Source organism: Nomascus leucogenys, chromosome 12 (assembly GCF_006542625.1).
Source record: "Nomascus leucogenys isolate Asia chromosome 12, Asia_NLE_v1, whole genome shotgun sequence".
NCBI lineage: Eukaryota > Metazoa > Chordata > Mammalia > Primates > Hylobatidae > Nomascus > Nomascus leucogenys.
Genome location: NC_044392.1, coordinates 102,264,940 through 102,292,733, shown reverse-complemented (window position 1 = coordinate 102,292,733; position 27,794 = coordinate 102,264,940). Strand labels below are relative to the sequence as shown.

General features: G+C 35.4%; 1 protein-coding gene across 2 annotated transcripts in view; it reads right to left on the bottom strand.

Moving 5' to 3' along the window:
* The window catches only part of NEGR1 (neuronal growth regulator 1), a 904,143-nt gene that overhangs the window by 125,984 nt on the left and 750,365 nt on the right, over positions 1 to 27,794 (bottom strand). Inside the window, exon 7 of one of the 2 annotated variants that reach the window (XM_030823138.1) lies at positions 9,702 to 10,595. The exons of the other annotated variant lie outside the window; for it this stretch is intronic. Within the exon in view, the coding sequence (XP_030678998.1) occupies positions 10,504 to 10,595 (92 nt within the window). The 3' untranslated portion in view covers positions 9,702 to 10,503. Of the gene's footprint in view, positions 1 to 9,701; positions 10,596 to 27,794 lie in introns of those variants that run through there. 2 annotated transcript variants of the gene reach the window in all.

Below are 27,794 nucleotides of genomic sequence, written 5' to 3'. Positions count from 1 at the left end.
ATTCTAAGATTTATTTTTATTCGAAGCCCAGTATGTAGCACATAATATATATACTAGGCAAGGGATATTGAATTAGTGAATGCATTAACGCAAAAATGTTATATAAATCCTTGAATTTAAGAAATTTCAAGAGAGAAGGCACTGGCTTGGAAAGTGGACGGTTCCAATTTGTCCTCACTGTCTACTCAACCAGGTATGATGACTACCTTTGTGTCTGAGTATAATCTCATTTTAAAATCAGAGTAATCCTGATATCAAGAAAGTTTGGTGGTTTAAGTGGAGGAGAGTGGTAGCGAAAGAGGTAAGACCAGAAAAGGGCCAAAAAAGTGCTATGAATGAAATACAAAGATTGGTGAAATGTACCATCATTTCTGCTTGGTAGCAGAAATTACTTCTAATTAAGTAAATTTTAAGTAAATAAGTAATCAGAAATTACTTACTCATAGTGTGGGCCTAGTCAGCTTGCTATCATGAATTGTAATATGGGTAGATAAAATGCTGCTATTTCCTCCCCTCTACCCCCCCTTACACACACACACACACACACACACACACACACACACACAGGCACAATGCTTTTTAAAATCAAGCCTAACAGTAAAGGTACAGACTCACGTGCTCATATGTGTGCTTGCCTAATAACTGTAATGCCCTGTTGAGCCAGATACAATAAAAAGCAATAAGTAAACGTGATGAGTATTTCATGAATTGGAAAGATTTTGACTGCCTGGCTGCATGATCAGAGGCATAAAGTCCTCATGTTCTTATGCCCACGAGCCAGCCAATGGTTTTTTGAAAACCACGAAAATCTTTAAGACTCAAAGTGTGGTATGAAAGATGGCATGTTTTGTTGTTTGTTTAAATGAACAAAAGATGGTTGGTTCACCTCAGGAAGAAAACTGGTTAGCATTTTGTTAAATAAAAGTGCCCAAACAAGGCCCCCCTGATAATCTTCCTGGAGCCAATCAGCAGGTAAGTTTGGGTTGTTGGGTTGTTGTGAGGATGGGAGGATGTAAATGAAATTTACATATGCAGGAAGATCCTAACATCATGCGGAAAGATCCTTAACACAGGAAATATTTGCTGAATTTCTGGGTTGTTGGGTAAGTTGTTCAGACTCTCTGAACTTCAAATTCCTAACCTGTTCATATATTGTAAGATTATTTTTGAGAAGTAGATGTTTGTTGAAAATACTTTTTAAACTATAACTCACTTTGAAATATGAGTATGAATATTACCACCTTCAAAGCACAAAACAGCCTTGTCTGTTTGCACTTGCAAAATATCTACTTAGTTTATTTAAGGTAAACAATGGGATAAAGATGCAAAGTCAGCTACTGATGCTGGCCAGATGACCAGGCAGAGTCCAAGCATCTGGATTTCTGGATTTAGCGATTTATATGGCAACGGGAAGGCTCTCCTGCCTACTAATATTCCCACAATGTGCCTGTTTCTAATTTCCATCATGAGAAATAAATTAGGGTTAAATAGGAAGCTTCTTTTAAAATACAGCTATCTCTAGGAAGGTGCATATTTGCAAGCACGCATCAGTTTAACACTGATCTGCTAATAACAACTGGATGAAATTTGCTAATTTTGGACTATAGGCATTATTTGTGATCCTCAGTATAGTGAGAAGCTCTGGGCTAGGAGGACTGACAGAAAAGCAAAAATCAGAGGGCTCATATTCTAAGTAATTTTACCTTATTCTTCTAAATGCAAAATCTTCATTTAAACCATTTTTTTTTCATTTTCTGTTTGCTTTTGGTATTTCAAAATTAAGGCCAACTTAAAATACATGCATTCCTATTTAGAATAACCACAAGCAAGCATTTGCTTGTTGGCTTTTACAGAATCCTGTGTCCAGGAAAGAAACTATTTCCTACATGCATTATTGAAAGACTAATCATTTATTAGACCGAAAGTCATTAACTCTAATTGTTTCAAGATTTACTTGCATTTATGATTCTTTCCTGTTATAGATGCCTTCTCTAACTATCAGTGGGCCAGTTGGGATTTATATTTCACATTAAGATCTTGGAGTCTTCTTTTTAAATAGGGTGTGTGTGTGTGTGTGTGTGTGTGTGTGTGTGTGTGTGTGTGATATCAACCAATTTGATAAAATACTGTGAAATTAGTGGTAATATGGCTTGATAAATATAATATTTTCAATGAATATCATTAGCTTTTTAATAGTAAAATAGTTGCTTATAAACATTTACTATAAAAGTCAATATTCAAATAGCTTGTACTCTAACAAAACTCATTACCTGAATTTTGGAAAAATTCAAGGAGGCTTGGTAGGTTCTGAAGGAAAATATTAGAGATAGAAAAAAGGAAGTATTTGTTCACCTGGTATGGTTTACAGAGTGATGACCGTCCAAAAATGTCTACATTCTAATTCCTGAAACCTGGGAATTTACTACATTATGTAGCTAAGGGGAATTAGGTAGCAGATTGGATTATGATTAGCTGACCTTAAAATAGGTAGATTATCCTGGATTATCTAAGTAAATCCAGTGTAAACACATGTATTCTTAAATGCAAAAGAGGGAGACTGAAGAGTCAGTGTCACCATGACCTGACATGAGAAAGATTTCAGTGGCCATTTCTGGCTTTGAAGATGGAAGAGGCACATGAGCAAAAGAACATGGACAGCTTCTAGAAGTTGGAAAACGCAGAAAATGGATTTTCTCCTACAGCTCCAGAAAAACACAAAGCCCTGCTGACATCTTGATTTCAGTCAGGGAGACCCATTTTGGACTTCTGACCTCCAAAACTATAAGAGATTATATTTGTGTTGTTTTAAGCCACCATATTTGTGATAATTTATTACAGCAACAAAAGGAAATTGATACAACTAGGAAATCATTCATTCACCCATCCATTCTTTTATTCAACAAATCTTATGTGTTTCCTAAGTGCAAGGCACAATCACATTTATCTAATTAGTGTTCAGCCAGTAGGGCTGTCTTTTGTTAACTTCTATTTTCTTTCTTTCCACTGGTAAACCGGAAATAATTAGGAGAGGAAAAAATTTTTCCCTTTCTCATAGGAATTTTGGGGGGAAATTCTATTTTCCATCAGCCTTGGTTTCCCTTCCTTTTATGCAGATATATTTTGGAAATGCTCTCCCATTATAAATCTGGCCTCTGCTGGACTTGCAATAATCAATGTTTATTTAATTTAAAATCTAAATTATAAAGACATGTGTTTCAATTCTTCTAATTTCCCATCCAGCTGAAATCCTCTTCACATTAACTCACTCATTCATTTATGCATTTATGCAGTGAGTTCAGTTCTTACCATGCTTCACTCACTCTTTCAGACACTGTACAGAGACTGATTTTTTTTTTTTTTACAAGGAACAAAAAACTTGCTTCCTGTCCTAAAGAATCTTGCAATCTAGAGTTGTGGCAGACACATACCTCCAAATATAATGTAAGGTATTAAATGTTTTGGTAATTGTGATACCACTCTAGAATTAGACAGTACAAGATACCTGGTATATACTTAATAAAGACTCACATTTATAAGTCTGTTTTATGTACATAAAGCAGAGTAATAGTAATCATCAGTCATTTTAATACTTGTTATTAAACAATAACAATCATTTGATTTAACATTAAATACTTGTGATTAGTACATGTAATGCCTGACTTTGAAGCACTGATCTGTATCTTTAGTGGCACGTTACTTTGAGCCCAGAGTAAATCATAAGCCAAACAGCCTAAAATAATATTTTGAGACAGAGCTGAAGATATGTTAAGGAAGAAAGAATTGAATAGTGAGAAATAGAGATTAGAAAGCACCTACTTTTTAAATCTTTTTAAATAATGAGCATCATATTCTAAATTGCATCATGGGTTTTCTGCTACACTTTTATCTGGAAATTAATCAACTAATTATGGATAATTATAACTAATATCTGAATTCATTATATTCAGGCATGTTAATTGGAATTTGAAATATATTCTGAGCTGTCTCAAATTTTTTATACTCTAACAATCAGAGAATAATGGAAGCTTGATTATTTTAAATTAGGAAAAAACCCTACAAACCTTAAAATAAGTTTTGTAATAATAGACTTTGCTTGATGCCTCCTCATTCTCATTCTTAACTTTCTTACTTTTACAGAATTATGTCTGCACAGTATACACAGTAATAGTATTCTCCTGTGTAAAGTAAAATAAAACACTGAATCTTTTGTTCCAAACAACAGGATAAAGTCCAAGACATTTGGCATGATATTTACGGTATTTTCCCCATCTCGGTTGGTACCCCACCACCCACAGAGAGAGGTGGGAGTCATCCTTGTTTCACTTTCTCCCTGGCCTCAGAATCAAATCAACAAGCCCTGATACGTTTGCCTTTGCAATAATTCTTGAATCAGTGCCATTGTCTCCTTCCTACTATCACTGTCACACATGAGGTTTTCATCATTTCTTTCCTGGCATTATATAATAACCTTTTCTGATGCTCGTCTTATTCATGTTAATTAGACCTTGATCCCAACTCTGAGAGTTACATAGGAAGCCTAATAATCAGCCTATGCCTACGGGTAAGTAGACCAAGCTTACAGCAAGGAACACAAGACCCTTCAGTGATCCAGCCTGTCTACTTTCCCAGCCTCACTGCACTTTCTGCTCAGTTTACACTCCAGAAATTATTTGAAGTTTCCCTCAAACACACCATATTCTTCTAGGTCGCTGTTCCTTTGTCCACATTGAACTGTTTGTCTAGAATGGCATTTGCCTAAACTACCAAATTCATGAATCACATCCTCTAGAAAACCTTTTATGATATTTTTAAAGCCATATCTGAGTTTGAAGAGTGCATTACACATATTTCTCTTATAGCACATATTGTATTATATAAATCTGTTTTGTTTTCATGTCCCTCTCATTCATTGAAATGTGAGATTCACAAAAACAAATAGTGGTTCAATCACTTTTGCATCTCTGATGCATGGTTCAGTGTCTGACACATTCAGATGCTCAATAATTTTTTGAGAACTGACAGAAACTACAGAAGGTGACTTACTCCCAACTTCCTCCAGTTTCCCCACTTTTCTAAAGCTCTACCTCTATGAACCACAAATAAGTGTGTCTTCCATTCATCCACCATCCATCCATCCATCCATCCATCCATCCATCCATCGGTAATCAGGTATATGCATCTGGTCTAGTCATTAAGATTTTTGAATTTTGTTTAGTAAAAAAATAGATAAATTACCCAACCTTCTTGTGTGATTATTTGATAGTTGAATATTTTCACCCCTCTCTATTCCCGAGTGAGTTTTATTAGAGTACACTACCACAATCTATGAGATTCCTTTTATGCTTTAATTCTGTGGACTACTTATGGGTTTTCTAAAGCATTCATTCACTCATTTATTTATTCATTTATGGAGGAAAGATAATCTATTGACAATTGCACTTTTTTTTAGCATAGAACTTGATGATACAATTTTAAAAGATTGTTTATTATCCTATTTCAATTACCATAGAAAATGCTAGCATAAAAAGTATTTTTAGAAACCTCTATTATTTATAAACTACAAGAGAGTGAATATTGGTAGTAAGTTAATTTTGGTAGAACATTTATTCTGTTTTTTATTGTATTGTCTTCTCTTATATGGGTTTTTTAAATGATGAAAATTAGACACAACCTAATGTAAAGCAAACAGTGTTACGTAGCTTTTGTCAGGAAACTAACTTCTGTATTTATCTTTTTGGTTCAAATGCTTTGCTAAGTAGTTAGCATTTTTGCTGAAATCATCTGGCATACGTGGAAGACCTGCTAAATACTAAGCACTGTATTAGATAATAAAGACATAGAAATTAAGTCAGTTTTTACCCCTAGTCTTCTACATTTTCTACCATTTTGACTTTCTAAGTTTTTGCTTGCTATGGTACTCCCATTTCTTGCTAATTATGCCTAATCCATGAAGATTCTGTTCGTATATGTAAAGATTTCCCCCAGGCAAAATTGTCTGATTTTTCTTTAGTCTGAAACTATAGAATATATTATATTAAGTAATGGATAGTTATATATATGCCTATCTCTTTTATAAACACCTTTAAGATAATAACCTATGCTCCTAGTACTCAGTGCTTGATACAGCTGTTACTCAATACATTTTTGACAAACTATATCCTTCACAGGAAATAGGAAACGGAGCTTCCTGGGGTAAGTTAGACAAAGATATTTTCCTTTTTAACAAAATCCAGTAAACTAGCAAAGTGAAAAATTATTTGCTAAGTACATGAATCAGATAGCATTTATTCAATTTAAAGTGGAATTTCTTTACATAATGTGGTATCTTGTGGTGAATTTAAAAAATTCAGTTTACAAACATTAAAGTATGTTTTTTCAAAAACAGTTCAGTTGTTAAAAATGAGGCAAACATTTGATGATATAGCGTAGGCATTTCAATATTGGTTTGGCTGTATGCTTGCTCGCTCAGTAACCTTTGGTAAAAACCAATTGTTTGGGTTTTTTCCACTGACTGTCAATGGGAACTAGATGGCTTCATAAACTCAAAAATGATCTTGAAACACCCATAAATACAATGTGCTTAATGATAGTCATTTTAAAATAGGGACGCTGTGCAAGTCCAGCTGAAGAGTCTACATCGACTTTTTTTGGTTTATTTTTAGGTATAGGCGAATCGTATTTTAAAACTACTTCTCCATTTGTCTCAAGACATATAAATAAAGCATTTTTTTTATTATGAATAACAACAGCATTCAGTTAAAGATTAAATTATTTTCAGAATAAAAATTTTTAGTTGATGACTGCTAAAGATTATTTCTAGGGACAAAGTAAGGACAGATGCTAGGTGGGGTATCTGTGGTGCATTAAACAAATCTTTAATTTTAGTCATCTGCCTATAGACTAAAAATGGTTTGCCGAATTAATGTTTATTAAATGTTTTGAATCTATATGAAGCTAAGTGAATACTGGTAGGACTACAATTTTAACTTTTTAGATTATTAGCTTGATGCTTTAGAGATAATTATGACCTAGGAATATAAAACCAGCATTAGGGCATTATTGTGAATTTAATCTAGATTGGGAAGTTCAGTCTTGAATTGCAGGGATCAAGGTCACAGAGTACTTGTGTAATGTATTCAGACAGGCAGGCTACACAAAGCAACCCAATAAATAATTTTAGGATTAATAGTTTGTTTTATGCAGAGTAGATACCCTTAAGCTCCTTTCTGCTCTTTAAAATAAAAGTCCAACATAAATATTAAAATACACTTTGAAGATGACTGCAAGAATGTATGTTTGTTTTTTTCAAAAAGTAAATGGAAATGATTTAGGTCATTTAATAAGATCATACTGGTTTAGTAAGAGATGGTAGGCATTTTTAGCTCGATGACCATTGTCCAGAATAACTTATAGTCCAGCACAGCAATTACAATTAAGGTAGTATGAATTTGCAAATTCACCATATATCTCATTCATTGTGAAAAATACCCCTTACCTTTCAAACTGAGACTGAGACTGATCAAAGAACAGTTTTCTTTTGTTCTTATTACATACTATATTTCATAGCCTTTTCCTGAATAATGATGTTAATAATTCAATTTTCATTCCCTTCATTTGAAACAGATTCTGACTTGTCAAGAATATATAAAGCATAAGTTACGACTTCAGGACCTTCATTTCTTCAGAACTTATGAACATAAATGATATAAATCCACTTACTTCAATCTATTTTCAGTGTGTCCAATATTTTCATAACTATATCCACTTTATCTCGGCTTTAACTCTCTGGCAGTAATGTTAGGAAATATGAGATCCGTGCTAAGTTATTTTACATTCTCTTTTTCCACTTATGTAGAAGCAGTAAATGGGGTAGTTTGCAAATCTAATATTTATTATCTCCTGAATACTTTTGTGAGAATTTTCATTTACTATTGTCATTTGGATAACATTTTTTAAAGCTTCGTTTGAAACAACTGGAACTTTTAGTAGTTTGATTTTATTCATAGAGTAAATTATTTTCCCACTTGCCCTTAATGTTCTTTTGCTTAGAGTTGTATATTGCCAAATCCTTCTCCTTTGTATCTTGCTTAGCAGACTGCACATTCTTTTAAAAGCTTTTGTTTATCATTTATACCACTCTTTCAATCCTGCTATAACCACATACTCTTTAAATCCTTGCCTAACCAAACTGTTCCCTGGAGGCCTTTAACAAATTTACAATTAATGAAGGGTGAGTGTCATTTATAGCTGTATTTGTTTTTTATCTCTCAATTCAATTCAACACATAATTATTCAATTTTCCAACAATAATCATTTTTAAAAGTTTATATTATCTTTTTTTAAAGACTGCAGTGCTAAGAAATTCAATTTCAGACTATTTTTCAGACATTCATAGCTTCCAAACATTTAACCCTGGCAACAAATTGACCAATTTTGGGACATAATGGCTGCTGCTTGGGCATTTTAGAAGTCGTGCCAACAATTATTAGGTCTCAGAGTGCTTGAAAGGCTAAACAGTCCAAATTTTTGCCTTTAAGCACGTTAGTAAACTTTTTCCATATCTGGGCATCATGAGGCGGTGTGTGTGTACGTGTGTGTGTATTTTTCCCCAAAATTTAACCTACACTTCTATCATACTATGTACTAGGAACACTTACAGTTACTTTACCAATATTGACTTACTCAATTTTCATAATAACTCCATGTACTAGGTACTATCCTTACTGTACACCCACCCCATTTTACAAATGGAAACTCTGAGTATAGAGTGGTTAAGTAACTTGACTTGAATTTTTTTCTAAGAAGCCCAACCATGGAAAGATCTTTTGATATAAATAACACACTGAAAAATAATCTCACTATACCTATTCCCAATAAAACTTTTTCCAAAAACATGAAGTCAGCAAATATGCTATTACTGGATGCCGCTAGGTACCACTTCTTAAAATATTTTGCATTCTACTATTCTTTATTTGAGGAGATAAGAAAGGTACTGTGTCCTTTTAATTTATGAGGACTTTAAACAATAATTAGGGCAATGACCAAAAAAGGAAAGTAAGAACTTATTTAATCTTTACGTCAACCCATCAGGTGACCTAGCTATATGGAAGTTACTTAATATCCTCATTAAAAATGATAGAGAAAAGAAGATCAAAAAGTTTACTAGCAAGATTATGATCTCATATGAACCTGAGATTATATTAATCTGTAGAGGACAAAGGCATCAGTAGGAATCACACCTAATAAGTCTTTATAAGTTAAAAGAAAAATTAGATTCACATGATGACTGGTTCTAATTATATTAATATGACACTCAACTTTGAGAGACCAACTCCTATAAAATGGGAAACTGTTATTAATCACATAACTTAAACTTTGTGTGCATTAACTATAAAATAATTTTAAATAGACCACTCAATATGCTTCAGTATGAGAGGTTATGAAAAAATATTCTATAATTTGACCAGAAAGTGTTATATTATGAGATTCTTTAAATATATAATCATAGACTTGCTCAAACATGTTTCATTTTGGGGTGGGGGTAATTCATAATCATCTAAAGCAATTTAAAGCATTTTTGATTGATTACAATTTGAGATAGAATTTTTTTTTTCATTTCTAAAACACTCAGTTTCTCAGATCAGCAAATCCTGTTTTAGACTAAAATTTAGTGCCATTTCTGGAATGAGAGGAGAAACAACTATTTAACTAACTTATACCTCTTTATGTGTAGGCAGCACCAACAAATCTTTTAACTCAGCAGTTACAAGAAATCCCTATGAACTTTTCAAAGCTGAATAACTTTAGCATTTCCACTTTCTTCTTTAAATAGCCAGCAGCCAACATTCAGAATGAACTGCTAAATTCCTATATAACGAGATAAAGGTTGTTTCTAGTATCAATTGCTTTTATCTCGATTTCATGTCACTCAGAAATGTTCACAGTTGAAAATAACTTTTAAAAACACACTTACAGCAATGGCCTATCTTTTCAGAGTATTTGTGGCTGAATTAGCAACAATCTGAAAATAAAGCCCAACAACTGAAATAAGTCCTTTGACTTGATAGTTTCAAGAGACCAAAATCTCCTACTATAATATTGCAAGAGTAGAAGTATAGGTTTTCCCCTAGCTATTGTTCCCTTTAGAAGCACTAAATACCTTCTTGCTTCATAATGATTTTATAACAATGTAATACCAAGCCATAGTAAATAGTTTTTTAATAGCTACTCCAAAAACCTTGTAAACTCTCTACAGCTCTGTTTGCAGAGGCATTGCAGAAGCTAATCACCTTGCAACTATTCTACAACGTGACACATATTTACTGCGTATGCCCTACAGAATGAAATCAAAGATGTAAACTTCAAATCAGGGTCAGATCACAAAATCCAACAGGAGGACATACCACAGATAGACGAGGACAAGTAACAGACATTAGAGCAGTACCGCAAGCATGCGGCCCATAATCAACTTGGTTTATTTCTATAATGATGAGAAGGTCTTGTTTAATGGAAAAGTACCCAGACATACTTTGAGAATGTATGTGGATACTGACCTGGACTTGTGACAGGACTAGAGGTAGTAGGTTCAATAATTTCTACAAAAAGGGAAAAGGAAAGAAAAGAAAAACATTTTGTGTATTAATCATACATAAAAGACAAACACTCATGAGACAATCAACAGTCATGCAACATATACACAGATGGTCTTTGATACGAAGACTTCCCTGACCGTGGACACAATTGACCAAAATCCAATTTTGTGAGGTTTACACGACACCCCATCACTGACTTTGATATTAGGCCATCTTTCATTCTCAGGCAACATTTAGAAGTCATTTCCACATCCTAGACTATAGCATCAAGCTCTGCTGTGCTAAGGTTAAAGACACGCCCTTAGAATTCCCAATCAACAGTTTATAAGCTTTTCTTATAGTAAAATATTAAAACCTACATGTAAAATGTCTTGCTCTTAGAGAAAGGATGTCAGTTCCTTAAAAAGTCTTTCAACCATGTTGTTTCTTAATATGTTCTACAAATAAAAGTCTTGGATAAAGCTCAAATTGCCCCAACATAACTTTTCAAAGATAAAATCTCATAATTCACTAACATACCTCTAAACTTGGCCACATAGAGGACCAATTATGTCTGCTTTTATGTTTTTGTGTAGAAAGTAAATACACACACACATGCACACACCCCTATACATCTAACACATATACACACAAACATGTACATGTTTTAAATTACCTGGAATATGTTTGTGTGTCTACAAGGCACTGTTGGCTATGTCTCAGGCAAATCAAAGGATATCTGTGTCAGTGGAATATCAATATAATTTTCCAGCAAATATCTAACAAATAAATTCTACGGTATTTTAAACAATGTATATAGTTGTATTTAAGATTTCTATTTTTAAACTTATCTTCTTAATAGAATTATTTCTTTTGAAATGTTAAATGATGGTGATAATAAAAGTAGCAGTGATACAAAGACTAAGCACCATCACTGGCAATCCTGAAGGGTATTAACAATTTTTCATAAGGAATAAAGCAAATACCAGAAAAACATTGCATTTTTGAGAAACTCTAATGTAGTAGCCTGAGATCCTTAATTCAGCACTCATTTCACATAGATAATCTACTCCTTTTTAACTTAGTTAATAAGGAAATTCTATAATAGTAAGAAAACCAGATTAGATTCTTAAAACTTCACACAGCGAGTGTGGCAGTGGGAATTAAAAGCAAAGATTCTTATGTAAAATCTTGCCTCTGGGACTCTCCTCTGTTCAACTGTATTCCCATGACATACAACAAATGTTGCCAAGCAAAAAACATGTAAACAAACAAAACTACAACCCCTCCCTCTTTAAAAAAAAAATTTCCAGTCCCTTTGGAACTCTTGGTTTTTCTCTGAAAAGGCAGTGGCAATGACCAATTCCAGGTAATAGTGAACTCACATTCCTTCCTTTTTAGTCAAACTATTGGTTTGAATAATAAAACCCTAGTTTAGCAGTAGTTATAAAATAAACTGTCCAAAAGACATCTTTTGTGGGTATGTGGGAGACTAAAGTTTACATGTGTCCCATTCTGCAGGGCTGATTCTTTGGGCCCTTTTCTGACTGTTCTGGGCCATGGGTCATGCTGCCTAGCTGACAGCCAACAGGGTCGTAGCCTAATTTACAACAGATCTGGCATGAAAGAATATACTTTTGAAGAAAGATACTCTCAAATGGAAAATAATTAATTGGACAATAAGCTACAATTAAAAATTCAAAAGTCCAGGCATCTATCAGACATTGTAATTTGTTGTTACTGAGAAGTAGAATCTTACTAAGGCGAGTCTGTATTAGATTACTTTATGATGTAAGAATTGTTCCATTTTCCATTTGCAAGGATAGCAATTATTATATTCACAAATAATACTTAAATTCCTTGTATGTGTTAAGCAATATTCTAGGAGCTGAACTCACAGGCGCTAATAAAACAGTTAGAAATGCCAGGCCTCATGGAACTTATTGACCATAAAATGTCAGGTTTCAAAACATTAGAGCATTCTTATTCCCACATTCCATTATTTATAAAAATTTAACAAAATTTTAAATAAAAAATTATATCAGATAAATGATGTTCTAATGAACACTGTTCCTTTGGTGGGCTAGCAATAGTCTCTTAAAATTTTTTTGTGACTATTATACTTTTATTTTTAAAAATGAACTTCAAAATAATTAAAATTTATGTTAAATTAGTTTAATGCTATATAATACATCTTAATTTATACTTAGAGTATGCACTCAAATGAAAACATTTTATAATTCAAAAAAATGAAAGCATAAAATGGCTTGAAAGGTAGAAGCTTAATCAGAATATTTATTCATGGGAAAACTAAATTTAATGGGACAGTGAACAGGCTTTTCTATGTTCAGTAACTTGGACATGTGATCTTCAATTTCCTCGACTGTTTAGCTCCTGTTGTTTTGAATTTCTAATGCTGATTTGAGAGTTCATTGAAAAAGACGGGTGGCATATAACTCCAACTTCATCTCAATAAAAGGATGGTAGAAACAAATAGCTATGCCAATGAACCAAGCTATTCTTTGTGCTTGCTTATGTAGAGCTACATTGCTTATGTAAAGCCACATTGTCTCATAGAAAGGCTTTTAAAAGAATACAGGAATTTACTGCATAAAAGATTATGTTGCATGCAGGATCCACTCTATAATTTCAGCTTCACAGTCAATCCAAGATTTTTTTCCCCACATAGGCCAAGATAAAGTAGAATTCCTGGTGAGGTAATTTTATGTAACACAAGAATTGAGAATAGAGAAGTTGGTTGAGTTGGAGATTCATGGTTGCACACAGGGCTAGATGAAGATGAAGCAGAAGAGAAACCACAGTGAGATTAAAACAAAGAGATTGGGAAAAGCTGGTGCTACGGGCCGTAGATGATGACAGTCAGCTAGATTCCTTGATGGGAGATAGTTCAGTGAGTTAGAAAGGACTCTGATAAAATAGGGATCAGATCTCAAACCTAACCAATTATTGCACTGCATGGTAGAAAGCAAGTTAATGAATCTCTCCAACCCCTGTGTCATCATTTATCTAATTTGGATAACAGTTCCTATTTTGTAGGGTTTGGAAGGATTAAAGATACTGTACTTTATATAAACAACCAAGTGAGAGTGAGTAGCAGTAGTCATTTTTTATTATTAGTTATAGAAGTGAATGGAAAAATTTGCATATAAAACAATGAAGAAGAAATTAAGTAGACTGTTAGACTTAAGGGAAAATTTAACCTTACCAAGTAGAAGCAAAGAAGAATGGCATGAGTAAGGAAACTATATAAATAACAAAATTCTACCTACGATGTAGACATTGATTTTTTCCAATTATAACATGGTGCATATATTGTGTTTCAGGGTAATTATTTGTGCCATGGTTTGCATATGGTATGTTTTGCTTCACCAAGTTCCATGTTGAAATTTGATGCTCAGTGATGGAGGTGGAGCCTGGTGGGAGTTGTTTGGGTTATGGAAGTGGATCCCTCGTGAATGGCTTGATGTAATTCTCTCTGGAGTGGGTGAGTTTTCACTATTCCCACAAGAAGTGGTTGTTGAAAAGAGCCTGGAATCTTATGCCTGTTCCCTCTTGCCATGTGATCTCTTCACACACTGGGTCCCTTTCGCCTTCTGCCATGAGTGGAAGCAACTTGAGACCTCATAAATGCAGATGCTGGTACCATGCTTCTTGCACAGCCTGCAGAACCACAAGCCAAATAAACCTCTTTTCTTTGTAAATTATCTAGCCACAGGTATTCCTTTACAGCAACATAAATGGACTAGGACAATTTTGGGAGTCATATTGGTTGCTAGAAGATAACTATAGAATCCAGAGTATTTTTAACAGTTCTGATTCATGTAAAAGTTTAGAGTATCAATTTATAGATCAAGATCTTAAAATTTTTGTGAAGGACAAATGCACTCCTAAAATGGGAATTTTGTGCCAAATTACAGGCATGTATTTTTAACACATACAAGAAATATTTAAAATTAAACTTTCTCCCTTTATATCTCTAAACAGATCAGAATGATCCCACTGGCTTAATATAGTCAAGCTCGTTTGTTAAAGAAAATAATGATATTTTATTACTGAGAAAACACACTGTAGGTAATAGTTGAAACTAACTAGAGCCAATAAATCTACTATAGATTTCCTTATACTATTCAGAGTTCATTGGTTCAGTATTTCAGAAACTACTTATTGAACAGCTGTTGTAACAAGTCATTATTATAATTACATTAATTACAATTCTGAGAATTATCGAACTCCTACTATGTAACAAACACAGTCCTAAATGTTTTACATATATTAATTCATTTCCTCCCCTCAACAACTATGAGGTAGATATGAGCATTAATTACCCTTTTACAAATAAGATAATGGAGCACAGAGGGATTAAATATCTTGTCCATAGTCACACATGTAATAAGGAGTAGAGATGAGAGAAATACTATGCCAGGATGTCTTAGCATCCCATTCTCTACCTTCCAGAAGAAATATCCTATTAACATTCATTCATATCTATAATTCCTTAAATGGGGACATTCCTATGCAAGGGATCATATAAGACTTCAGTACTAGTAGCTTTTTCAATAATAGGGTCTTTTTATTAAAGGTAGCTAATAAGTGAATAGCTTTTGTCACCAAAACTGGAAGAGAGGCAAATTCAATGTTAATTCCTGGAGATTTCTATCATAATGGACTTTGCAGGAGAAAAGAGTTTACGCACAATTTTCCAATCTTGTTCTCACATTTTAAGCCAACACCAAATACAGCTATCTGCTTCTCTATAAGCCTTGATGCCATAGAGGGACAACTCGTCTGATAGTTCAGAGGATGTTAGCATAACAGAATTACACAATTAAATAAGCAGCATGAACTTGTAAACCCCTATTCTGTTAAAACAGTAGTTTAACCAGAAATTACTTAGCTTTCAAGAACTTCGTTGTTTTTATGTGGATTGGTTTTTGAGCTCCTGTTTTGTCGTTGGAGTCATTAACTTGTAAGCAGTGAAATATTCTTCATGAGGTGCCAAGTAGGCTTTTCTGATGAGCAACAGTAAAGGTCCTCAGTGAGATTTTCTTATGGGTCTTATTATGTGGAGAATCAGAGTGAGCATGCCAAGGCTAATGGTGGAATATATCACTGTGGGCTATTTGCATTACTGTGGGGAATGGCTTTAGCAAAGGGATAGTTTTAATTGTACATAAAACAGAGGTGAAGAGAAGTTCACCAAGACAGACATTTTCAATAGTTATGTGGGAAAATAAGGTATCATGTGAAATAACATTTTACTTCTTTAGTAAATGTAATTTTGGCCAGATAGAAGGAAATTACATTAAAACAAGGTATTGAGGAAACAATATGTTACAAGAAGGAACCATTTGTAATGGCCCTCTCTATGGACTACATTAATTATTGTTTTATAACTCTGCACACACAATACATTATTAAAATTGTTCAGTATCAAACCCCTTCATTTCTATGTATTTTGGAAGGTTACATTTGGTTTCCAGGTTGTTACTTTATCTTATGTTATTATACGGTAGGGGTGTGTGTGAGTTATCTTTTAGACTGTTGAGAGATAACATGATTGTGTTATTGAGACACAGCAGAAATTAATCCTTTTGGTTGCCATGGTTTCATCTGAAAGCTCTGCCTCCCAGTCATTGTGGAGTGGAAGCAATGTCATTTTCACAGTAGAATGAGAGTGGGTTGCCCTGGAATGACCAAGGTTAATGTTGATGAAGCCTCAGAGGACAAACTGTGAGCTAAGTTAGACACAGAAGGGAAAGAAGGTTACCCTTACTTTTCACCTTTATGAGAAGGCCCATAAAGTATATGCCAAGCCTCTTAGAGCACTGGAATAGCAGAGACTTTGTGCATGGAGTACAATTTAGAAATCACACTTTTGCCCTAAGCAGAAGAAATGCACGATCTGTGAACATTCATGTATTTATAGCTCACACCAGACTACACAAGTTATTACTGTCTAATACAGACAGCACTATCCGGCAGTCAGAAGACTCAGATTCCATCCCACCTGGTGATCTTAGGTGTGTGACTCTAACCAAAGCTCTAGATTTCATTTTTCTTATATATTACTAATAGGTTATAATAGTTGGTTCAAATACTTCACTAGGTTACTTTTGTTTCCATCACATGGTTATTGTTTAAAGGATGGTTTAGCATAGTGGTTTATAATAATAGAGTTTCTGGAGGAAACTTACTTAGCATCAAATCCTGGCTCCAATACTTAGGAGCCTCTCATTTTCTCTAAGTTTGTGCAATTATTCAATGGAGATAATGATGATATCTACCACTCAACATTGTAGTGAGGTTAAATGAGACAATGCATACAAATCGCTTAGCAAATAAGCATCACTCTATAAATGTTAGCTTATTTTCTAATTGAAATTACTTTAAAATCATCACAGCATTATGAATATTTCATCTTGTAAGTGACTATCATATAATTCAGCCTTAAAAGTAATTTTTTCCCTCAAGAAAACCATTTCTATTAATCTATTAAACAGATTGCCAAAAAATATTTCTGAACGTTTGCAAAGGAAAGCCTACAAAGGAAAACACTACCTGCACTCGGCCACCAAAATTTCACTGTGACTTAACAAATGCACAAGATAGACTGCGTTTATTTTGTAGAGGAAGTTTTTGTCTCTACATGAAGCTACTGTTTGGAGGTGTTCGAGTAGGTGTGTGTATATGATGGAGTAAAGGAAGATTCACAGAGTGCTAAAGATTACAGTGTTCCTGGAAGTATCTCTGTATATATATACCGCCAGTATTCATTTGAAGAAAAAGTCCAATGTCAAAACTAAGAAAAGATGCGTGTTTATTATCATCCTGGTAAATATCCTGAGACAGTATAAATATTGCCATACTTAATAGGTCAAAACTACTTTGAATAAAAAAAAATCCTCTCAGTTAATCAAAAGCCAATTCTGTTTTGAGTTAGAAAAACATCTTTTGTAGTAAAAAAGAAGTACTAATAACAACTGGTGCATTTCTATGCTTAATAAAATTAATAAAATAACTTTATACTTATATTCAAAGTTGCTCCAATATATTTTCCTACCTGCTGAGATTTGAAAGAACAATTTGGAAGTATTTTGGTCCAGGCTATGAATCACAACCAACCGAAATGTTTATCCCAGACTTCTAGGTATGTTTCTATCTACTTCAGTAAATAGAGCATTAAGTCAAAAGCACATTGAAGAACTTTGGGTTTTAGTGAATATTTCATACAGCACTCTGAGGCTAAAGACTGACTTTCATAACTGTATAGATACTAATCTCTGGAAAGGATCTGATGAGAGTGTAGTATTATTTTCTCCCATTATCACAGAAGAATAAATGTCTTAGTTTTCAGCAAACTCACTTGGTTTTCTCTCTAATACAAATCAGAATGTAAATAAAAATAAAGGGAATGTGGTCAAGGATACAACAAGAATCCAACAGAAACTGATAGGTTTATAAAAGTCCATTGTATTGACGCCATGCAAAGAAAGGCAGGGCCTAGACAACTGGTAATTAAGAGTTGGACTGTTTATTTCCTTATACCTAGAAAACCCTCATTACTCCTAGGAACTGAATTACAATCTGTTAGCTCTTTCCAATTCTTCCTCATGTATGATTATAGAAAGGAATGGCTTTTAGTTATTGCTTCTGATTTTTTTGTTTTGGCTGGAGTTTTGACAGATCTTCAAGGCGTTAGCAAAAGACCTTATGCTTTGAGACACCCATTCCACAGATTTAACACATTACTCATCAGTTTGACATGCTGAATCTAAAAGGGGATTTGGCAAATTCAAATCGGCACTCTAACTAAGACTGAGTATGTGAGGTATGTCGTTAATGCTTGGAATGTGTATCAGGCTGTTAATGTATTGTTACAAAGAAATACCTGAGACTGGGTAATTTATAAAGAAAAGAGGTTTAATTGGCTCATGGTTCTGCAGGCTATACAGGAAGCGTGGCACTGGCATCTGCTTGGATTCTAGGGAGGCCTCAAGGATCTTTTATTTAGGGTGGAAGGCAAAACGGGAGCAGACACATCACATGGTAAAAACGGGAGCAAAGGAGAGAGCATGAAGGTCGGGGAGCCACACGCTTTTAGAAGACAAGATCTCATGAGAACTCACTATTGCAAAGACAGCACCAAGCCATGAGGGATCCACCCCCATGACCCAAACACCTCCCACCTGGCCCCATCTCCAGCATTGGGAATTACAGTTCAACATGAGATTTAAGCGGGGACAAATATCCAAACTATATCAGAATCAGACAGACCTGGTTGCAGGTGTCTGCCATAAACTAGCTGTGATATATTTTGTAGGTTATTGATGGTAGGAAATTTTTTTTTAAATGAATATCCAAGATGAGAGATCTAGCACAGTGACTGGCATATACAGGGAGACACCAATTTTTGTATCTCTCATTTCTGATCTGGGTCCACAATTTCTGACATAATAGAAGAAAGCCCTTAATTTCTAGCCATGCTTAGGCCTTATTTGAACAGTACATATTAGACGACTGACAAATAAAGAAGCTGAAAACAAGTAATAAAAAGGCAGCTTGAGGGTGGAAGACAGATATCCCTGGAGAATTGGCTTTACATTTTGGGGATATATAAATAGTAAGTCCACCTGCTAAGCAGCATGAAATGGTCTACAATGGCAAACTCTCTGACAACGAAGGATGCTACGGGACATGCGTTATAGGCATTAAAGGAAGTTTCACTCCATGCAGTTTCTGTAAGCCAGGTGAGCAAGGACAGATTCAACATGGAATAGCAGGAACAGAACGGGCTGTCAGAATATGCGTTATTACAGTTGTCTCAGCGCTGTACTTGAAGCAATGTAGCAACAATACAGCTTTCTGGGAAACCAACGCCAGCAGAAAACCAGGCCTGCCAAAGAGCAGCTGTACTATTGGCTCAGTTAAGAAAAAATACCAAAGGCCAGGAGCAAAGCCATGAAGGGTGACCAGGGAGGCTTTCCGACAGAAGAGCTGCTCGATCATTGCCACACTGACCAATCAGATTATTCTGGACTTATTTATTCCTTTTTCAATGCACCTTTTGAGTGTATTCCATTTTCCTGACACTATTCTAAGTGTTGTTGATACAAGAGTGAATAAGAAATTCTCTGTAAAATGTACTGTAACAGAGACCATAAATAAAAACAACAAAACAATTACATAATTGACACTATTGGTGGGAAATATGGTAGGAACTACGAAAAATAAGTCCTGGTGGTAGGAACTGTGAAAAATAAGTCCAAGGTGTTTCTATGGTAACTCGTGGTGTTAACCATGAAAAGTAAGTCCGAGGTGCTTCAGAAGCATGAAGCCGGGGAGCCTCTCACGGTCAAGGTGTCGGGAAAAGCTTCTCTGAGAACTGCCATACTAAACCTTAGCTTCCATATTCGAATCATATGCTCTGTCCTGGCTGGTGACAGACAACACCAGAAGGGGAAGTCAGATGGATTCTTTGCTGGTACCAGCCTGTTGACAAGTTTAGCAACAGCACATTCTGTACTAGGCAATGCTGTTGAGAATATGAGATGTCAACAGGGCATGAACAGCAAGGTACTAAGGTAAATGATTCCAGCTATAGGCAGAGGATGTTACAGCCTGATGAAATTTTAAGGGTATTCTGATTCCATCAGTTCCTCTTACAGAGAAGGAAAATGAGGCCCCAGCAGATACAGTGATATGCCCAAACCATACAGCCAGTATACTGCAGGGACGGAATTAGAAGCCTGGCCTTTTCACTCCCAGTCAAGTGACAATGAAGAAGAAAATCTTTGCAATGTTTCACCACAACAATATTACTCTAAATATGACAAATCAGCAACAGCCAAGTGTTTTTAGCAATATGCCAGGGCAGGTGGTATCATAATGTCACTCCTATGATAACATTTGCTCCTCATAACTCCATGACACAATGAGAGCAAGTGACTAAAGATTAAGAGCTCCACAAGCAATTTTTCCTGACCCAACCAATTCTGGAGCACATTTAACTTTGGAAAAATTTGCCACTCTCTCAGACTAACCTGAACAAGTACAACTGTGTATACGTATATATAGCAGAATGTGAGGTGAATATATACATACACATACGTGTGTGTGTGTGATATGATATGAGTATGTATATATCACATGGAAAACCACTTTTGCTTATGTAGTCCCTGTCTTTCTCACTAGACTGTAAGCTTCATAAAGTCAGGAACTGTTTTACTATTTTACTCTCAATCACTGAAACAGTCGTGATGAACGGTAGGTCCTCAGTAAATATTTACTAGATAAATGAAAAAACACATGTACAATTGCAAATATGTATGTTTTGGTGTGGACATTTGTACATTCTTACATCATGTGCTTGTGACAACCCCCCAAAATCTGCTGGAACAAGAGGATTCATGGAGAGTAGTACTCACACACCCCAACCCAACATTTTCATAGTTGAAATCAGATCTCAGGATGGTAAGAGTTCTATTACAAAGTGCCAGTGAAAGTCTCAGCTTGATCTACATATAAAACCCTTCTTAAAAAGCTAACGCAATTTCTATTATGCACATTGAAATAGTAGAGTCTGACCAAGATATGTGCTTTCCTGACCGTATCATAATTTTTAAATGTTTTATTCTCCTGCTATTTAGTTACAAAATGATTCCTTATCAACAGAAAGAAAAGATAATGTGGGAGGGCATAATGAGTTGGACGTAAGTGTGTCCTAATTGCACAATTCACTGTACATACATAAAAGAAATATATGATTTCAGTAAAGTTTGATTTTAGAGAACAAACTGGTATCAAACTCAACACATTTAGGTTTTGCTTGGTCTAGATCTTCTAGTAGATATTAATATAAAGACCTTTAATAGTCCCCTTAAATTTATTTGTTTGAGAAAAATCTCAGTTATGACCAAGTCGTGTACCAAATTACATCTTTCAGTGAAGAAAGTGATTCTTATGCACACAACATTAAACTCTTGGAAAGTGAATCCAGGAAAAAGCACTAAGTGGTTAAGTTGGATAGAATGTTTAGCCATTAAAATCATATGAGGTTTTAGGCCTTATATGAAGTCAAAACTTTTTTTTTAACGTTATTTGTTTGTTTGACTTCCCTTGTCCCCTGCAGCTGTGTATGAGGAAGATGTACTCATTGAGGCAACTGCCGGAAACCAACTTTATCTAGATACTGCCTTGCGAAATGCAGTCACTTTTGAGATTTTCTCCAACCCGTAGGCCTTCCGTTCCTTCTAGCTCACTAAATATTTCAACTATTTGCTGAAATATTATATGTTTTAAGTGGTATCTGTTCAATGTTTATTTATGTAAATCATTTAAGTAGTATATAATTTTTGCTAAATTAATATTAGTTTTGCATCAAAAGTGTCTAGGGGCAAGGGTGATAGGAGAAAAAACATATTTTTGATAGAAGCTGGAAGCCTTGTGTTGGGGAACAGGTACTGTCATTTACTGGTTTGGTAATTTTGGTCTAGTCACAAATGCTTTGAGTTCCACTTTGTCACTGAGAAAATCTAAGTAATATCTGCCTATTTTATCTCCCAGTGGTGACATTGAGTAAATTAAATACTTTCTCTGGGCTACAGTTTACTAACCTAAAAAACAGGGAAAATAATAACTTGCCTTGTGAGGTGATTGTGAAAATGAAGTAATTTTTGTAAAGATTTTAGTAATTTTTGTAAAGATCTTAGTGCCTGGCACATAAAAAACATTATAGAGTTAGTAGTTATTATTAAAGTAACTTCAACAGGTTATATACACAATATGTATTAGGCAGTACAATTATCTCCTGTCTGACAGCCCAGTGTAGGAGATTGTTGGTGAGATAGGGGAGAGGCAGTCTCAGTAGCTATGAATGAGATGGTATCAATGAGAATAGTTTATAATTCCACTGAGGTTCGATTTACTTTGTAAGAATACAGCAGGTCCAGTGGAAAGAATGGGAAATCTACCCCAGTTCTGGTCCTGTGGATTGTTAATTCTGCAGCCTTGAGCAACTTAACCTAACCTCTTTCTGGGCTCTTTCCTCCCCTAAAACTGAGATGAGAATTCAGGTTTCCTGACTGCCTGGGCAGGTCTCTTGCTATAGCAGCTGATTGGCTGCTGGCTCAATGAAGCATCTCATTCATTATTTCATGCCAGAAAGACTATTAATTAATTAATTATTATATGCTGAGTGCTATGTTAGATGACTGAGAGATAATAGCCTGCCCCCCCCCTCCCACCAAAAACAAAAAGAAAATGAACTGCCCCAAGGAAGCCCTTCATCTAGTAGTGGGGGAATGGTGTGGGGTACGAGGTCCCACGCTGGACTTAGAGAACAATCAAGTCCCAAATTTGAAATCCAGGATCTGTTTGTCTGCCTTTGACCAGTCCACAGAAGGAACAAGGGGTGCTTTATGCTTCTTAGGTAGAGGCAACCTACATACCCCTCCTTTTTTAGGAGATTTTCTGGCTTTCATGGCAACTGCCAAATAGGTTTTGTGGGCAAGAAATGCTCTCCTGAACTTTCCTAGATTGGAGGTGATTAAACTCCTTTGGAAGCCAATGCCCTTTGCTGATTTCAGTGTGTCAATATCCTTTTAAGAATCCAGTCTTGTAGTTTGTCCACCATCTTCTATATCTTCTGTCTTTCTATCTCTGTCTACTGTGCTATCTGACTCTGTCTCTTTCTGTCCCCTTCTTGAGCCATATTCTTAACTCTTTTCCTTTTTTTAGCTGTGTGGACTGTGATGTTTTTCAGAATATGATTCATTGTGTGCCAAATCTCTCAATATTTCTATTTTCTATGGATTTGATAAGCGACAAGGAGCAGGGCAATACTGGCAGCCGCCTCTATAGAAAGAACTCAGGCCCGAGGGGAAAACTCAGGCTGTGTGTAGAGAAGCAGCCCATTGAAGCATAACTCTAGCGTTGGTGAGGATGGAATTTCTCTCTAACTCCTCCCATGCATATATTTCTATATTTTGGATCCTAATTAGCTGTGTAATTTTGGCATCATTTGCTACTTTCCTCTGTGTAAAATTAGCAATCTAAATATATGATATCCATGATGTAATCCAACTTGGAAATATTATGGCTCAACCATTTCTATGGTTCAAATGGTTATATCTGTGGAAATAAATCTGTGTCTCATAAACAGACAAGAGGTAAACCACCAGAAGGAAAAGTAATATTTAGGATATTTTTTAATTGACACAATAGCTCTTTGGTCACAAGTCTTTCTAATTACCAAGTTATATAACCAGCGTTCAGTTATAGTTAGTGTAAAGGTGATTTGATCAAACTTTTTAGAAATCTACATACATAAGGAATGCCCATGGCAAAAACAATTTCCAGACACACTCAACAGAGGGTAAAATGAAAATTTGACAGTGAAGAATAAGGCAACTTGATGCACCTATTAATTCATGCATTTATCTATTCAAAAGTTGATGGAATACCCATGATGTGCCAAGTATTATACAGTGTGCTAGGGCACAAAGATAAATAAGAAAGCATATGCTTTCTAGTGGGCACACAACAAACTATTTAAAATAAAAATAAATATATGGTAACATAAAAACTTAAAATTTTACCAAAAAATAAAGAAGGCATATAGGTGTTTAAGAGTGGTGATGATAGTAGAATGTATGCGTTGAGTACATGCCAGACAAAATTTTAAGTGATTTAAACACATTAACCTTTTTAATATTCACAACAACCCAGAGAAGTTGGCAGTACTATTATTATCATCATTACTAAAGAAAAGTAAACTAGGCATATGGAAATTGAGTACCTGTACAAAGTGACGCAGATAGTAAGTGCCACAGCCAGAGTTCAAATCCAAAGGGTCTGGACTCTGGAGCCTGTGTACTTAACACTTAAGCAGTGATTCTTATAAGGTATTGGGTAAGGGGTGGCCCTCAGTGTGACTGAGTAGAAAAGAAAGACTGCAGGACTTGAGGAACAAGAATAATGTAGGTTAAGACCTGCATTATCTACTGTCAGTTTCCTATATAAAGAGGTGCCCTATTGGTTGCCGCCTCTATATATCTTTTCTAGCTGCTAGTCAATCAGGCCGCAAATTTAGATGGACCATAATGAAGTAAAAGTAAAGATGGACCAACTTACACAGGCTGGCAAGTTGGTTTGATACTCTAATCACTGTTCAAGTTGCTTTTGCTTTTATTTTTAAAACAAATTTTCTAACACTTATGACCTTATTGAACTGGGGGACAATTGTGTCCACAAAATTCCTTTTCTTCCAGAAAGTTTTGATGTTTTTGTTTCCATATAGTTAAAGTAGGAAGAGGAAAACCCTTTATGAATAGTTCCCTATTAACCTCTTCTAAATTTCTTTCTTTGAATCTGATTTTACTGCCAATTCCAAGCAACAGTCCCTTCCCTTGTTGTCTGGTACTGCCCATCTAACTTGTTCATTTGCCAAGAGACAGAGACAATAGACCGGGAAGTATTTGTTAGGCAATAATTAATTGGAAATGAGAGCACATGTATTTTGCAATTTAGCAAAGTTACTGGAGTGGAAAAGGGATAGGCTGTTTCTGCACTCACAGTCTATTCTTGTGTCTTTCCTGTTGGAGAGGAGGTCTTCTGAAACTTGGACTCATGACATTGCAGCTTTAATGTCACTTGAAGAAAATTAGAAATGAGAATAGCCCACCAAAGAAACAGAATAGGAAGAGAAAGATATTTCGAGATGTCAAAAGATTTACAAAATGAGAGATTAATAAATAGGATATTCTTTCATATCAGTGTGGCCCCAGACAGAAGTGAAGATTTCATGCACGTTTTGGAAAATTGACCTAGCAGAGAAAAGTAAGAAGGCAGGGGAGAGCACTGCTTTGCCAGTTCTGTGCAACCATGGCATCTGTGGTTGCCAGCTTTTGAGATGGCTCCCAATGATCCTGGTTTCTTGGTATTCACATCATTGCACTGGGATTGGTGTGTCTGACCAATGGCATGTGGCAGAGGTGCTGGTATATAGCTTTGCTCTGAATTAAAAGAGTCACTGCAATTTGTGTCTTGTGTGCTTCACTCACTGCTCACCACGTCTGATCAGTAGCCTGGAAGAAGGCTACTGTTGTGAGCAGCTCTGTGAAAAAGTCCACATAGTGGGAGACTGAGGTTTCCTACTAACAACCACCCTGAGTGATCTTGGAAACAAATTATCTGGACTCATCAAACCTCAGATAACTACAGCCTTAGCCATCATCTTGATTACAGTCTCATGAGAGACCTTGAATTAGAACCACCTTGGTAAGCCACCTCTGGAATCCTGACCCAGAGAAACGGAGATATTATGTTTGATGTTTTAAGCTGCACGATTTGGAGATATTTATTATGCATCCAAACATAACTAATACAGCTCCATCACTTATTTTCTGGAGATGGGGCTGATTCTGTAGGCACAGTGAGCCTTTCTGTAGCTGGTAACTTCTCTGAACAGCAACATTTCTGCTGCTTTGGGCACAACACTTCACTGTGATACCTTCACACTAAGTGAGGCACCCTCCGTGCTGCCACCAAATGCAAATAATTATAATAATGGATCTCTTAGAGGTTCAGTCCTGAAGCCTAAAACTGTGCTCTACAAATTTGTCAACCTTCAGAAAAAAGGAAATGAGATCCTTTTAAGCATTGGGCTCCAATCTGGATTTGACTTCAGCTTCTTGTCGCTGTTTCAAAGACATCTTACATTCTTGGATATTCTTGACGTTTGAATCATGTGTCAAGATGTTGTTGATTCTAGTGATGGCAACGTTTCATCTCATATGCATAGCAGATTGTTAAAACATGCCGAGGCTGTGGTGCTCCTTTCCATTCTGCCGTTCCCAATTTTATTGTCACTTCAGAAATAAACTACAACATATAAAGGAGCACTGAGAAGGCGGCTTTAAGAGCCCTGGGGTAGAGCTAAAAGAAGCTCCCTTGATTTTATGTTTGAGCCATCTGGTGCTTACATCAGCTACCACTTGTTTTCAAATATATATTATTTGCGACTTTGTAGAGCTGAATAACATGAGCCCCTTTGGTACAGCAAATATTGTCAACGTACAGTGATTTAAATAAAAGAAAGAGCTAGTCATTTCATATGAGTCTGTGTGGATAGAGGTTGATAGTTTCCCTGTACTGAGAACAGGAGAGTTCTTATACTTAGTGAAGTGTCTACAACTTTATCCTTCTGGACGCCAGAGCTATAAATTAAATGTTTTCAGAGAAACCATCTGTGTCTAGGCCAAAGGCTAGCATTTATTGAGTGCTTACTATATCCTAAACATTATGCTAAGCAATTCAAATATTTTATCTAACCTAGGCCTATATATTAGTCAGAATACATTAGACAATACTTTAGATCTTAACCTTAAGATCTCAGGGAATTAACATAACAAATGTTTATTTATTGTCATGCTACACGCACATTTGTATATCCCTCTGAGACTAGATTAACCGTCTTATTACTGTATTATCTGGAAAGAACAAAAGTTCTCTTTGTTCAACTTGGCGGGAAAAGAGAGTGTTATGCACTGGTTCTTCCATGCTTTGGCACAGAAGCCCCACGATCAAAATTGCTCAAAATTTCATTGGTCAAAAAAAGTCACGTGATCTTGTCTAAAATCTTCCCAAGTGCCTCTGGAAGGAGAGGAGAGCCAAAACCGGCCAAGCACTAGAATCTCTAAAATACTTTTTAAAAAACATATTTATTTTATAGATGAGGAAACTATGGCACAGTGCAGTAAAGGGATCTTCCAAGGTCATTTACCTGAAAAGTAGTGAAACTGGATGAATCTAAACCTAGGTCTGTTAAAACCCAAAGCCCCATGCTCTTAAGCACTGCATAGAGAATTCCAGCAGTGATTGAAGAGAGGTGGAGAGTCATATAATATCTACTTTGCCTGAATAACATTATTTCATGGATTCTTTCAAATATTTATTTCCTATCCCTTAGGTGAGTGAGAGGAGGGACCCTGTCAGCAATTGACTACCATTGAAAGCTCAAGCTTCTAGTATAGAGCCAGGCACATAGTAAGTGTTCAAAAAACTTCAGCTGAAATCTACTGAATGCATGTCTAGTCTGTGCCAGGGCTTACATACCAGGATCTGGAGTGCACACTTGAATAATAAGGATGTTTCCAATGATCTATACTTCTTTCCTCATTTATATGGTAAAAGGGTAAAAGTAAG